This window comes from Choristoneura fumiferana, chromosome 22 (assembly GCF_025370935.1).
Source record: "Choristoneura fumiferana chromosome 22, NRCan_CFum_1, whole genome shotgun sequence".
NCBI classification, from domain to species: Eukaryota; Metazoa; Arthropoda; class Insecta; order Lepidoptera; family Tortricidae; genus Choristoneura; species Choristoneura fumiferana.
In genome coordinates, this window is record NC_133493.1 from 7,431,539 (window position 1) to 7,446,638 (window position 15,100).

The 15,100-nt window shown below is 41.4% G+C and overlaps 1 protein-coding gene across 1 annotated transcript in view; it reads right to left on the reverse strand.

The window, feature by feature from the left end:
• LOC141440193 (uncharacterized) overlaps positions 1 to 15,100 on the reverse strand; it is a 35,835-nt gene that overhangs the window by 7,675 nt on the left and 13,060 nt on the right. The window contains 17 exon segments of the mRNA XM_074104654.1: positions 425 to 619; positions 1,693 to 1,817; positions 2,440 to 2,675; positions 4,108 to 4,264; positions 5,598 to 5,800; positions 6,681 to 6,922; positions 7,408 to 7,541; positions 8,240 to 8,435; positions 9,155 to 10,085; positions 10,489 to 10,654; positions 11,186 to 11,518; positions 12,458 to 12,519; positions 12,522 to 12,647; positions 12,650 to 12,692; positions 13,143 to 13,388; positions 14,062 to 14,252; positions 14,516 to 14,702. Of these exon segments, the coding sequence (XP_073960755.1) occupies positions 425 to 619; positions 1,693 to 1,817; positions 2,440 to 2,675; positions 4,108 to 4,264; positions 5,598 to 5,800; positions 6,681 to 6,922; positions 7,408 to 7,541; positions 8,240 to 8,435; positions 9,155 to 10,085; positions 10,489 to 10,654; positions 11,186 to 11,518; positions 12,458 to 12,519; positions 12,522 to 12,647; positions 12,650 to 12,692; positions 13,143 to 13,388; positions 14,062 to 14,252; positions 14,516 to 14,702 (3,773 nt within the window).

Consider the following 15,100-nt stretch of genomic DNA (forward strand, 5'->3'; position numbering starts at 1 on the left):
GCTTAATTCAATCCTTTCTAAGGGTCTCCCCAGATCTGAATCAGAATCGATAAAAGCCGATAGGAAAAACCTTATATCGAAGCAATAAGAGCGAAAAAAGACGTCCACGCGTCGGCAGGCGTCGGCCGAGCCGAGTCATGCCTTTTTAGCTCTTATAACGTGGATATAAAGCTTTTTTTATATCGGCTTTTGCCGATTATGCGTCGATAGATTCTGATCTGGAGAGACCTTAATGCGAGTAAGTGCTGGTTTACTCGGTACCATTAGCAGTGTCAATATTACTTGACCCTGCTCCCCCCTGGCGACGCCCTTGGTAGGTATCACAAAAGGAAGAAATCGGAACACTTAGAGGACCACTTTGTTGTCTTTCTGTCCGCGAGTCTGTAGTTTTTTCTCAGGAACGCCTTCTTTCTTTCAACCATACCTGTTATCTGACAAGCCAGCCTGCTGCAGTTTGCTGTCGAACGCCTCTACGAACAGGTCCATATTCCTTGTCTTCCTCAAGTTGTTGTTGCAGTACTGGGCCTCGACCACGAACACGACGTCCGTAGAGTTGGGCACGTACTGCAGCTGGTAGAACGAGCCCTCCTCTATGATGTCGCCTTGCGATGTTGTGCATCTGATGGGAAATGGGAAATATGGCGTTTGTTAAATAGTAGATTGTACAACAAGAGCATAAAACAAGAAATTTTACCCGAGACGTTCATATAGCCACCCGAGCTGGTACGGCAAGGGTGTATAGACACATCGAGGGGAAATGGGTTTAATGCTCGAGTTTTACACTCTGCTTTTCACTTCGATTCCGAGGAAATGAAATATCAACAGTGCAAATAATTGTTTACTTACTGTGTTCCTTTTATTGTTCATGCATCATTATATAATTATAAATTTTTAGTTTCATTTATCTATTTTGGTTGATTTGATTGATTTTTTTGTTTTATATAATTAATAGTTATTAAAAAATATATGTAGAAACTTCTTTGTCTGTGGCTGTTTACATTTGATTACCATGGTCTTAGACGAAGATTTTATTTTATGCACTAGAGCATAAAAAGTCATTTTATGTCGCCTAGATCTAGAGCATAAAAAGTCATTTTAAGATCCAGCATAAACACGAACTTTACGAGCATGAGTAGTGAAAAAAATATTGTTAAGCCTCGCAAATCCTGATATTTTTTACATACGTAGTTCTACAAACCGAGCCGACAATTTAGTTTTGTGATAAATATTAAATTGCCATTTCACTGAAAAATTTATACTCCACAATGTACGAGTATATTCGAGTTATTCTTAGAATTGATTTGGATACTGTGAAGAGGTGCGTGAGGAATTACGAGGCTAATACAAGTTTTTTGCTGCCTGTACTTTTTGAACTACATTACAGGTAATATTTTCCTTTGACGAAAATCCCATGCAAGTAAACCGCACAAAAAATCTTTTCTTTCTCTCTTCTATCTCTGAAAAATCTGTGAGCATGAACTCTGGTTGAGTTCGAAACGCGTCAGTGTAGTGGTGATAGTTGGGTTTGTGTGTTGTTTGTTGCATAGTCGGAGCTATCGTAAGGTCGTGGGTGTGGAAAATAATTGTTTGTAGTTCAGGGAGGCCTTTGTCCATTGTTGAGGACGTGTTCCAACTAGGTGTGTTGTGTTGTTCTCTTTCCGTGAGCGTGGCGTGGCGTGGCGTGGTACTCACTGCACGCAGTGGTCGGGGATGTGCGTGGGCACGAGCTGCTGCGCGCACAGCTCCAGGTAGGTGCTGGCCAGCGCGCACGCGTCCACGCCCGACAAGCACTCCCACAGGAACGGCGCCGCCTCGATCTGACGAACAAACAATGATACAAGCTTAGTATTTTCACTTCGTCTAAGTACCAAGTAGTCTAAGAAGCAACTGGTCTAAGTAGCAAGTAGTCTAAGAAGCAAATGGTCTAAGTAGCAAGTAGTCTAAGAAGCAAGTGGTCTAAGTAGCAAGTAGTCTAAGAAGCAAGTGGTCTAAGTAGCAAGTAGTCTAAGAAGCAACTGGTCTAAGCAGCAAGTAGTCTAAGACGCAAATGGTCTAAGTTGCAAGTGGTCTAAAAAGTAACTGGTCTTCACTGTAACGAACTGCTACCAGTAAATCTGATGAAATTATTTTCTACGAACTATATCTTAATTTGTTTAAAAATGTACGAAATTATAAATTATAAAATAAAACGTAGTTCTGCGATTTAATCCATCCACGAAAGGAGACATGGAATACAAGTGAAAACTGTTCGATGAAATTAATTGTCGCTGAAATGAAAATACTTGAAACGTTGTCTTTGTAATGATATTCGATTCATTGGTAACCCAACATACTAATTTTTGGGAAGTCGTTTAAAAATTGACAGACCACTCTAGCTGACTGTGCCGGTTCGAAGCCATCTCCATCAACATTTTTATACAGATTGAATAAGTGACTTACCACAGCGAAGCACGGATGCAGCGGCGACACCTTATTACTGAAGAACTTCTCGCACGACGTATCGTTCTTAGCCTCGTGATTCTCCACCGGCGCTAACCCGTCGCTAGGCTCTAGACTCCAGCTGTGCCCGAGTTCCGCGATACAGGAGGTGAACGTGTTGTTGGACAGTTGTAAGTCGTCGTACTGCTCGTTGTTGTAAGTGCCGAGGAGGCCGCCGAGACTTGCGAAGTACCAGCCTGAGGGAAACGATGACTCATAATGTTTCTTTATCTACACCCATATAGTAAATCCTCAATTATGCGTTCAAAAACCATAGGTAACCAGCATTACTACATTGGATTCTATTATGAACACGGCTGTATCGTAATGAGATTTCATACATCATTACAGAACGGGGGGGGGGGGGGGGGGGCGCCGCGACCACGTGCAGCAGCAGGTCGTCACGCGCGCAGCGCGTGGGCAGACATACCTACCTATATAGTTCTCGTTAATGCAGGTCATTCTCAATGGTTCTTGAACACATGATAGAGGATTTAATATATGGATATAGATAAAATATTGTATGCAACTGTACGTAATTAGGCCTTAAAACACTAATGTGACCCTATTATGAACCACACTCGTGTTTTAAGGACCCCTATTACGATACAGTTGCATAAAATACTATTTATTTTTACCCAAGGATGGTACTGTTTTTCGTGTGTAAAATGTACAGGATGACATTTTTAACGTGATACAAAATTTGTGTTTCGTGCTCATTTAGTCCGATGAAATTTGCGGTTCCCATACATTGTTCATAATTTATTATTTCAATAATGTATAGAAACCACAAATTTTATCAGACTAATTTCAACAAAAGAGTTAACATGCATTATATTACCTATCATTAACTGAGCTCGAAAGACCAATTTTGTATCACGTTAAAAATTTCACCCTGTTGAAAGTACGTATGTCGAATTGTTTGATCCTCCCTTCAACCTAAACGGCTGGATGGATTTTAACATATGGTATCGTCAGATTCGTCATAACTGTCGGAGTGACACAGGGTATGTAATATTTCAATATGGCATCCGTGATAAAATATTTTGTATTGTAACACTATGGATATCAAATGAAAGTTTATAATTAGCCCATTTTAAATCATTATCTAATGATGATGATCTCAGCCTGTATAGGGTCCACCGCCGGGCGTAGGCCACTTCTCAGAATAAGAAGATTCGGGCCGTAGTTCCCACACGGATCTAGTGCGGATTGGGCACTTCGCACATAAACGCACACGCACACACACACACACACACACACTATTGAATTGCTTTGCAGGTTTGTGCAGATTTCCTCACGATGTTTTTTAACGTAAATATCGTGATAGAATTCGAATGTGATTTCGCCAATAAATTTGGAAAACCTCAGAGATGCGAGCCCTGGTTTAAACCCACGATCCTCTGCCTGAGAGTTTCAGCTGCATACCTTTTATTCAAACCCTTCCAGCCACTAATACTCATCACGTCTAACATATAGATAGTTTGAGTCCCGGACAAGGACAAAGGATAGTTTTTATCCCGGAAAATTGCATAGTTCCTGCTGGATAGTGATAAACAAATTCTACACAGACGAAGTCGCAGGCAACAGGCTAGTAACTACAACATAAATATGGTTATTTGAACTTACCAGTAACCTTGAGCTTGCATGTGTGGAACATGAGGTTACACTGTATCTGGAGCCCATTCTGCGCTTGTATGGTTAGTGTGTCGGTTTGTCTGTCTACGATGTACTCGTCGACCATCGCCGGCAAATCCAGCGCGACTGAACGCCCGATTGACACTTGCTATAAGAAAAAAAAAGTTATTAAATAAACAAAATTTCATGGGACACCAATTGACCTAGTCCCAAACTAAGCAAAGCTTGTACTACGAGTACTAGATAACGGATAAACATACTTAATATAGATAAATACAAACTTAAATACATATTAAGCATCCAAGAACAGAGAACACACATTCGTATTATTCATACAAATATCTGCCCCGACCGGGAATCGAACCCGGGACCTCAAGCTTCATAGTCAGGTTCTCTAACCACTTGGCTATCTGGTCGTCAAACTTTTACACGTCATTTTTTAAACTACCAGCGCTTTCGGAAAGACCATCATTCCCAAGAAGAATGCGCCGCAAGAAACTTGGTAGAAAGTAATTTTTTCAAAATAAAATAATTACAAATAAAATACTTAAAAACTACAGTATACAATTAAAGAAAAAAATACAAAATAATAATAATAATAATAATACAGGGATGTATGGGGTCCCTTAGTTACAAAACTAAACACTAACTATATCTACGTGAGTTCAGTGGAAGTGTAGAATGCTTCCACCGTCATAAATTAAAAGGTCAAGGTCAAGAAAGAAACAAAAAATACTGATCCAAGCACCCCGCAGAGCCTAACGGGAGAATGCATGCTCCTCTCCCGGCTTTCCAGTAAAGAGCAAGACTGGGTAGGTAAGAAAGGGTATTTGGGACGTGCAGCCAGCTTTTTTTAGCCGGTGAGAGTCCAGCACCGACTGGGCTACTGATGTGCCAAAGAGCTTTCCGAAATTACGGAATTTTTCATATAGGAAACTTCTTAGAATTTTGGAGTGCGGTTAATGTACATCCATGATAAAGCTCGACCAATTTTGTAAGCCCTGATAATTCGGGCACATGTCACTCGAAACACGGGTCGCCCCGTCGGGTCGGGTCGGGTATCACCCTGTACCAATAATACTCAAGGTGCTATTGGACAACCTGATTTTGTACGACCTAATAATCGGAGCACACTTTTGACAGCAAGCAATCGATTATCACGATTGATCATTGGGAGTAAAAAGCTAGGGATTGAGTGTTAATGTGTAAATAATGTGTGCTTATTTAAATTTGTTTTTCGTGTACACCGAATAATATTAATAAATTTAGTCGTATTACAATAACAGGTCGTACATTGACTGGCAGAGCAAAATCCGGTCGCCCTAATAATGCACGACCATGTTATTATACGACGTGATAATCGGAACCCAGAACGCCGCCATCTCCTATAAAGCACCTTATATAAAATTTAAAACTAAAATCAAGTATATAAAAGCAAGGGTCTTTTAAAGCAACTTACCAAAAAGAAATACTATACCCACCTCATTATACAAGTCGACGTGTATCAAATTCTTCTTAGTCAGCACGAGCAGATTGTACCGGCCTTGGTTGTTGCTCTCCATTAGTACAGTAAAGTTGCCTTGTTTGTAGTCCCTCGTTAGTAGGAAGGTGCCGGGCTCCGATATGGTGAACACGCGTTTGTCGAACGTCACTAGAGTGCCTTGACCCGTCATCATCGCCATGCCTGGAAGATTATTACGTATAAAACAAACTCGCGTCCCGCCGTCTGTCCCTACTTTTTTTTATGGAATACGGGGCAAACGATCCCCCTATTTTTTATGGAGGGGGGAGGAGATACGTATATTAAAGTCTACAAATAGATCGATACGGCCAGTTATAAAACATTGTACATATACTTTTTTTTTAATTTTTTTTTTCAACTGGATGGCAAACGAGCAAGTGGGTCTCCTGATGGTAAGAGATCACCACCGCCCATAAACAACTGCAACACCAGGGGTATTGCAGATGCGTTGCCAACCCAGAGGCCGAAGATGGGATACCTCAAGTGCCAGTAATTTCACCGGCTGTCTTACTCTCCACGCCGAAACACAACAGTGCAAGCACTGCTGCTTCACGGCAGGATTAGCGAGCAAGATGGTGGTAGCAATCCGGACGGACCTTGCACAAGGTCCTACCACCTGCAAAACCATTAAGACTATCATTACGGTCGTGTATACATAATTTTGTAACTTTGGCAGATATCTTTGTAGACGACTTGTGTTTGTTGCCAGAATATTAATATCGCTCGGGACTCGTCGGGTTTCTTCGTTTTCCTTTCAAATGGGAAAGTATAAAAAAACTGCTCTTTTGTTTGATGTATGCACGCTTAGATCTTTCAAAACTACTCAACCGAATTAGCTCGTTGAAGTGGCAATGGGCCATATAACACGGAGAACAGATGGCCGTTGGGGCCAAAATCGAATGGAGAATATACCGACAAGAGGAACGGATGACCAGGTTAACGCCGCAGGTTCAGGTGGATGCAGGCCGCTTCCAACTGACGCAACTGGAGGTCTATGGGGAAGGCCTATATCCAATAGTGTATGATGAGATGATGAACGTACCTGCAAACGGCGGCAGCACATTATCAATGTCCATATAAGGCCTGATCTCGTAATAGTAGGACCAAATGCTCTTGTTACTCGTGAGCCAGTTGTCCATGAAGTCCCGGACCGCCCTATACTCCGAGATCTCACTGAAGTCAGGAGTCCTGTTGAATGCGTGCCAGGACATCGGCAGCTTCTGTTCCAGTAAGATCTCTCCTTGGCGAGGGTCGAAGATGAAGTTGGTTTTTGGGGTGCGGTGACTGGAAAAGGTTTTTTTTTTATATTGGCCTATATACTAGACAGAATTATCTTGTGGTAAACAAGGGTTTTTTTAGTCCATTCAATTCAGATACACCTTTGGCCTCATCTGAAGTTTAGATTAGGTGAGATAAGGGACAATCACGGATCAGTTTTATGTCAATGAAAATTAAAAAGTGGTCTCATAAGTCTGACCGCTATATGTGTGTTTATGGAATCATAGCTCTCAAACGGATAGACCGATTTTGATGCGGTTTTTTAATCAAAGCTAGTCAAATGGAATAAAAGTTAAGGAAAATGTATTTTTCCAATTGTTTTTTTAGAAAAATAAAGGTTTAATTCGAGATTTATAAGGAAAAATTTAGCCGTTTGTTTAGGTTCATTAATCTAATATCTGGTAGCATGGTGAACAGTTGTGTTGCTCTGAGGATGAATTCTGGTTGAGTTCGAAACGCCTGATTCAATAAATTGTTTAAAGGATACTTACTATTCCTCATACTGTAGAGCAGTCTTGGCCAGGTCAGTGACCTTGGCGTAGATGATATCAAACACCTTGTCACACGCTTCTCCGATCATGAAATAGTCGTACCACCATTTAAGACGCTCGTATGCTTCCTTGTACTGCGGATAAAGATAGATGTCAGACCTGAGGCCTTATTGCTAACGGGCGGGCTCTTGCCATCGCTTTCACCATCTCTTTCTGTCACCATCTTACACCGTTAGACACAAAGAAATAATTAATGCGATAACAAGCTTCCGCGCGTTAAGCAATACCTCTGGCCTCTGGATACACATTGTGTCTCTACCTTTTGGACAAGTACCGAAGTCCCGAGTCAAGTATTAGTTGCATATAAAAAAATATTTTGAAAATGAAATTAAAAAACGTATTTAATCGTAAATCAGTAATTTCTCCATTAGTACTGTGTCGTATGGTATGAGGCTTTGTACATAGGTTACAAATATGATATCCTAATAAACACGTTCTATTAATTTTTGTCCAGAAAGTAAAGACACGTTGTATGATATTATAAAATATCATCTACGGCCGACCTAACACCGTGTTTTTTTTTACTTCCCTTAACTTCAACAGATGGCTCAGTTCATTGATACCTGATAATTAATTATTTTTTGACAATATAAAAAAAAACCTACATAAAAATGAAATATATCGAGTTCAGTCATTCTAAAAGACCAAATTGTAAAATTCACAAACTTGAAGAGAAGCATTGACGTTATCCTATGAGAGATATTAATCAAATTTTTTTTTTTAAAAGCTCGTAAGTTCGTAAATGAATGCTCAATATCGTAAATATCCTTACCTTATCTCTAACGTAGACCACTTGCGGCGTCTTGAGGAAGTTCTCCCAGGCGTTCCGAAACTCGGCGTACAGCTGCAAGAACTCGTCCTTGAACGGGATGTACTTCTCAATCTTGCCCCAGATGACGTTCCAGAACTTGTTGCTGTACTTCTTTATGTTGGTCAATAGGTCGTTGTTCATTAGGTCCTTGTATACTCTGAGAAAGTTTAAGTTTAGTTTAGAACCTTATCACACTGGCGATTTCCAGGCGAGTTGAAAGAGAAGCGCGCCCGTCACGATGTGGGCAAAGACACTCAGTTATTATTGTAAGAGAGTGTACAATATGGCGTTTTTAATGGTTTACGCAGCTAACTTGCTGCGCGCTTGCAGCGATATCGTTGCAGTTAACGATAATCAATATTAGAAATTATCCATCCAGAAAGTAAGTGAGTGAGTGAGACAGAAGATGCATCAGACCATTTTAGGGTAGGTTTAGACTGATTTTACTACAAGCTTTTATTTAACTTGCAATGTTTGTTTGTATGTGCGGGTCAAATCTTGCAACCTAATTTTGACCCACTTCCAGTGGTCTGATTGACTTAAAATTTAGCATAAGTTATGTAAGCCCAGGTGGTCCAGCTAGGATCGTGTCCGCAGGACGGAACTCTTCAACGGTTAATGGCATCTACTTGAAATTTGGTATACAATGTAGTTTGGGTGACAGTGCAAGTACAGTCAACAAAATGTACAATCAGTAAAAAAAGTTTGTATATTAAAAATTACATTTTCAACGAAAGTTTATTTGGCATTTATTAATTAGCACTTTTAGTAATCCTTTCACGTATTATTGAAGATATTAAATATAGTCAAACACACTGACCCCTTACATTCAAAATCAAATTAAACATAACGGATTACAAAAAAAACCATATTTACTTGTCCATCTCATGTCCAAAAGTGGACACGTAATTGAAGTAAGGATTATCCGTCAGCTCCTGCGTCCTGTTGTAGAAGAAGTCCATAACACCTCGCCACACCGTGAACACAAACGACTCAGTGTAATGCAGCATCTTAAAGAACAGTGGCTCCATCGACTTAAGCAGTTGATGCCAATACTTCGCCAGTCTAGTCGTAGCATTAACCCACGTCGACTCCCAGTACTCCAGAAGCTTCATATGCAAGTCCCTAACGAACGTATCGTACTGTAGTATCATAGCTTCAAGCCTAGACGATACTAGATCCATAAAATCAGCGTCTAGGAACTTATTGGCTGATTCAAGGAAGTTCGCGTAAGCCATTTTGATCGTGTCAACGACGTATGTTAGACTCTGTTTGATGGATTGACTAGTATTTCCCATCATGCCCCACATGTCATTGACTATGCCGGGCAAGCTTTCCAAGTGGTTCCGTATGGCCATCTCATCTAAAACATAATAAGTGAACTCCACGACATCTTTGACGTAGAAATCGTTGGCGTTGTACGACACGTTCAAGAAATGTTCGAAGTCGTCCAGATCGTCTTTGATGACGTGCAAGTCGTTCAAGTCGTCTAGGAAATCTCTTATTCTTGGTTTGGCGTCGTTCCATATGTTTCGGAGCGCTAAATGGGATTCCATCGGAGCTTCTTTTAATATTACTAGTGTCTCATTTATCTGTGCATAGAAGTGTTTTAACGCGTATAAGGCTTGTGATTTGACTTCGCTGAATATAGTGGGCCGCCATATGATGGAGCTGGTGAGAAGGCGAGAGTGATTGAGACGGATGTATGAGGCTAAATCGACGGTAGTGACGTCATCGAAGTCGCGCCACGCGTTCAGTTTGGCGGAGCGCGTGTCCACTATCATGCCTACCACGTGGTATGATATATCTGGAAAATAACACGTCATTTTAACACAGTTACCAGCTAACATCTGGGAAACTACAAACTATAAAAGTGCACTTTTTGTGAAAATGTACGACGACAGCTAAAGGAGGCGCGAAAAAAAAATACTTACCCTAAAGAGTGGGGTATCGTTGTTAAGTCGTAGAGTATCTGAATACTATTTTAAAAACATTGCAAAACTAAGGAATAAGAAGTCAGCTATTTGTTACGAATATATATATATATTTTTTTTAATCTATGAACTTGAAACTTGCCTCCCGAAAGCGACGGAAGACCACACCCTCTTGCCAGAAGTCAAAGTACAGGAACCGCTGCTGGTGCTTAGCCGGCACTAGGAGTCTAAAAGAGCGAAAATTATTAGCCCTGGTTAGACATGGGTTTTACTCACCATCAGTGCTGTTGTAATGCGCGATCAAGCTCTTATCCTTCATGGAGAGAGTAGCCAGCCCCGCGTCGGAACCAGTCGGGCGCTTCACTGCCGCGAACACCCTGTACTCCGGGTACGTCAGGTCCCATGTTCCGTTCACCTTGTAGAAGTACGTCTCATTCGCACGCTACAACAAAGTGGGTACATGTAAAGGTCTAGTGGCGTGCTGTAACAACTTGATTAAAAACTGACGGTAAGAGAAAAGATATGTTTTTTTTTATTTGCTTCAATGTAGTATAATACATGGTTTTCAAGGATTTACTAGTCTCATACATTCAAAGTTAGTCATACATCGCTGTACGTGCCTTGCTAACTCTTTTATGTACAGTCGAGGAAACAGAATTGCGTACCAGGGTGGGACCTTATCGTATTTAATTTCGCTATAATTTCTTTGGCCGATGTACTGAATGTCAATACGACATCAGTAGCACAAAGGTTCCGCCGCGTGACGTGATTCAGCTTCTTTGATTGAACAGTGTACATATACAGTCACCCTCATTAATATCTGCCACAGCGGAGCGTGCAAAAATATCTGACGCATCATACCGGCCCTAGAAATAGAGTCGTATCAGATATTTATGCACGCTTTGCTGTGTGAAATATTGGTGCTCATGACTATACAGTAAACCCAACATGTAACTACATAAGAAGAACTTACCTCCCACTGTACAGCGCTCTTATTCATATCAACCAGCATCTTGGTATGTCTTAATTTCTCATAGAACAACGTCTTCTGGAACTTGTAGAAATTATTGAAATAGTACCAACGGCTCTGTATGTTTATGTCAGACTTTATGTCCAGGTCCAAGTTGGTGGACGGATGGGTACACTTGAGGGCGAATTGGTAGTCCCTGATTGGTCCGTTTGAGTTGTCGGTGAGGATCGAGCGCAGGCGCAAGTATTCGTTATCGTAGTCGGAATATTGGAGCTCGACGGATAAATTGGACATGACTGACGGAGTGCTGATGTATTTGCCTTTGAGGGTGACATCCTGAGAATAAAGTTTTTTTAGTGGTTATTAAATATTGTAAATTTTTGATAGAAACCGCTCTTGATATGATAGACGAAATGAATAAAATAATTCGAAGGATTGGATGCAACAGAATAATCCTCTACTAATAATATTAAAATAGGGAATGCCTTTCTGATACCTCTTCACGCTTAAACCACTGAACCGGTGTAAGTGAAATTTATATTAAAGTGATTGCTTGCCCCCGAAACCCCCATCAAGACAAAAAAAAAACTTTGAAATAATTAAATATACAAGCTTTGCTCATTTCCTTTCGTATGCCTAGTGACATACCCGAGACAATACCTATCATAGGCCGGAAAGCCACCCCCGGTCATGCCTTGTGACATATCCATCACAAGAGCACTCAAGTTTTTTCCATTTAGAATTTAATTACGTTACAACCAAGGTTTGAAATCCTTTCAATAAAAATCCTGATTAGTAGAAGTACCACAGATAACCGAGCATTCAAAGTTACTCCTTACACTAGCTGATCAATGGCTGACTGTGAAGTTTGATTTACAATATTCTTTGTGAATGTATTTATTCACAATTATAACATTTATTCATGATACGTGATTGCTGGGATATTTCTAAATTTAGACAATATAAAATAACCCAAGCCAATTAAGGATTTTTATTTAAAAATCGTCTTTTCTTGTGAAGGGGACCATATCAGATAATTTTTGGTTTAAAAAATCGTAAAATATTTTATTTACTATGAGCTTTTCGGCAAAGGAAACAATCGTGAGGACACATTCATACATTTGCTAAGCTATTGAATGGTGCGTATGAAGTTCCCAATCCACACTGGGCCCGCGTGGGTACTACAGTCCAAGCCCTCCCAAACCGGCATGTGTGCAGCAGGCGAACATACACTAATGAGATAATTATTAGTTCTGTGGCCACAAACGAACTCACCTTCCTAAACGACGGATGCATCAGCGCCAGATCAAGGTCGTGGACATTACCCTCTTCGGTGGGGGATTCTCCCACTTGCCGCGCAGCTCGGCTGTCTTGTTCTCATCGCGGACGTTCCAGCTGAGCGCGGCGTGTCCGTCCAGCAGGCTGTCCTGGAGGCGGTACACTCCTACCAGGTTGAACGTGCGGAGGGGTACCATACGTTCATTACTAGCTGCTGGGACTCGGTTTCCGCCTGGGGAAAGAAAGATTATAATAATAATAATGCTTTATTGCAGTTTGTTAGTAATTATACATAAAGGTCACAGCTCATTAGATCCACCCGGCATCCGATCAGCACCGCCTCGCCGCGAGCGGTTACTATTCTTTATATGGTTTTGGTGTTTTTGGTGTGCGCTCATTACATCAACTCTATGGCGTCATCGGATCGCCTCGCTCGCTCGTGTCCACGCGCGGACGGCGAGTAGACCACTCGGAAATTCGTGGACCACGCGTCGTCCACTCGTTGACCACGAGAGGTCCACTCGTTACAATAGAAGAAAGGCGGAGGAAGGAAGGAATGGAAATAAAACTGATCTAAACCTAAATCTTTTCCTACTAGTTCTCGAACCGCATCGTCCGGTGGCCGTTGATGGCCGTCACCTTCAATTAATATAAGTAATTCCTATTTTTGACAGCCACTTACCGTGGTCATATTAGTGACATGCAGATTATAGTTGATCCATGTGTCAGAAGCCCATTTGATCTTGCTGCCCTGCTTTAGTTCATTATCAGCTGCCTCATACTGGTTCTCGAAGCGCAGCGTTCGATTCCCGTGGATGGCCGTTAGCTTCAGGTCCTTGCCGGCTTCATACGTGAACACGTCCATGATACCAGTTACGTTGAACTTGGAGACGTCCGTCAGGTGGAACACTGTGGCTTGTTTCACGTCCTAATAAAAATGCCCAAGTATTTATTTAGTTTGACAAATTTGTAAACAGTTTAGTCGATGCAAAAGTTCTTGTGTTTTAGCCCGGGCGAAAATAATAGAGTAAAAAAAATCAAGTTCCGGGCCTACTGTCACAAACTTTCGTAAGATATCTACACTGTATCTAAATTTATGTCATTTGAGCGTTACGACTGATTCTGAAGTCCAGATTTTCAATAAAAAAATAGTATTTTGGCGGGTTTGGTAGTGGTTACATGCTAGATTACACCTCTGTCGAACTTATCACTAGATGTCGTTGGTATTGTGAGGCCCGCTAGACGTTAGTCCCAGCTCCAAAACATGACACAAATGTCAAACATTAAACAGATCTCACGATACTAGCTAGCGCCAACTATACTTCGTTTTTTTAGCATTAGAAAGAAGGTAAGCGATCTTGACGTGCATTTTTATTGAAAAAACACAAGCATTAGCAAGGACATATGATCATTTACATGCTTTTGGTATCATAAGTGATAGTTACTGTTTTTTTCAAAGACTCGTCAAGATTGTTTGCCTTTTTTTTAATACTAAAAAAAAATCGAAGCATAGCCTTTTACAGACACTCTCACTGACACTATTTACTTATTCTAACGACTGATTGTGAATTCGCAAAAACGAGTATAGTTATTTCACTCACAGTGTTCCCGCTGGCATCAAACTCGTGTATATACTGCACGCCCACCGGCACACGGTCATTGACCACCTCTATATCGGTGGTGGCCAGGTCCAAGCCGCGGGCGCTCTTGCCCAGGATCTTTTTGAACGAGCCCTGGACGAAACGCTCGCTATCCAGGTCTACCGTCGCGTTGCCCGTGCTTTCTTTTTCACCTGGAATTGAAAATCTTCTTTCAGAAGATTGGTCGGAGATTGAGTCATTCAAAAATTGTTATACATCTAGGGTGGCGGGGGTCTGGCAATTTGTGACACAGAAACAAAATGATTGCTATTTTCATAGCAAAAGGTTGGTCGGTTTGGGTTTTCGATAGGTAATTTATGGTTGAAAACATAGAGGTAGTACGTATTAGTGCCGCTGTAGTGCGTGGTGTTGACAGAAACTTGTACGTAGAGATAGTGCGTGATGTTGGCAGTACCTTGAATGTAGAGGTAGTGCGTAGTGACGAGATGCTGCGTGCTGAGCGGCACGCTGATGGCGGCGCGGCCGGCTTGCCGGAACCCGCCGGGCTGCTTCTCGAACGTATGCGTAGTGTTGATAGTTGCCGTATTGTTTAGCCAGAAGAGGTCCACTTTGTTGTCGGATAGCTCGTCTAGGTTGTTTAGCTGGCGAATCAAATAGTAGTTTATGGTATACGATGAAATTTTGTGTAGTCAAAGTACTTTACAGCAGAATTCACTGAGTAGGTCCAAAAAACCCACGGTTACCCAACGGTTTAACTTAACCTTTGATTTAAAAGATCGTGCGGTCAAACCCGGCCTCGCACCTGTGAGCGTACGAAAATGTATTTGAGATTTACTATTATTTCTTCGGTAAAGGAAAACATTGTGAGGCAACCCGTATAAACCTGTGAAGTTATTCAATAGTGTGTGTAAAGTTTCCAACACGCACTGGGCTCTCGTGGGAACTATAACCCGAGCCCACTCATGCTGAAAGAACTGCCCGGCAGTGAGATGGTATATAAACCGGAGATGGTTGATACCGCTACGCTGCAGCCATCGTG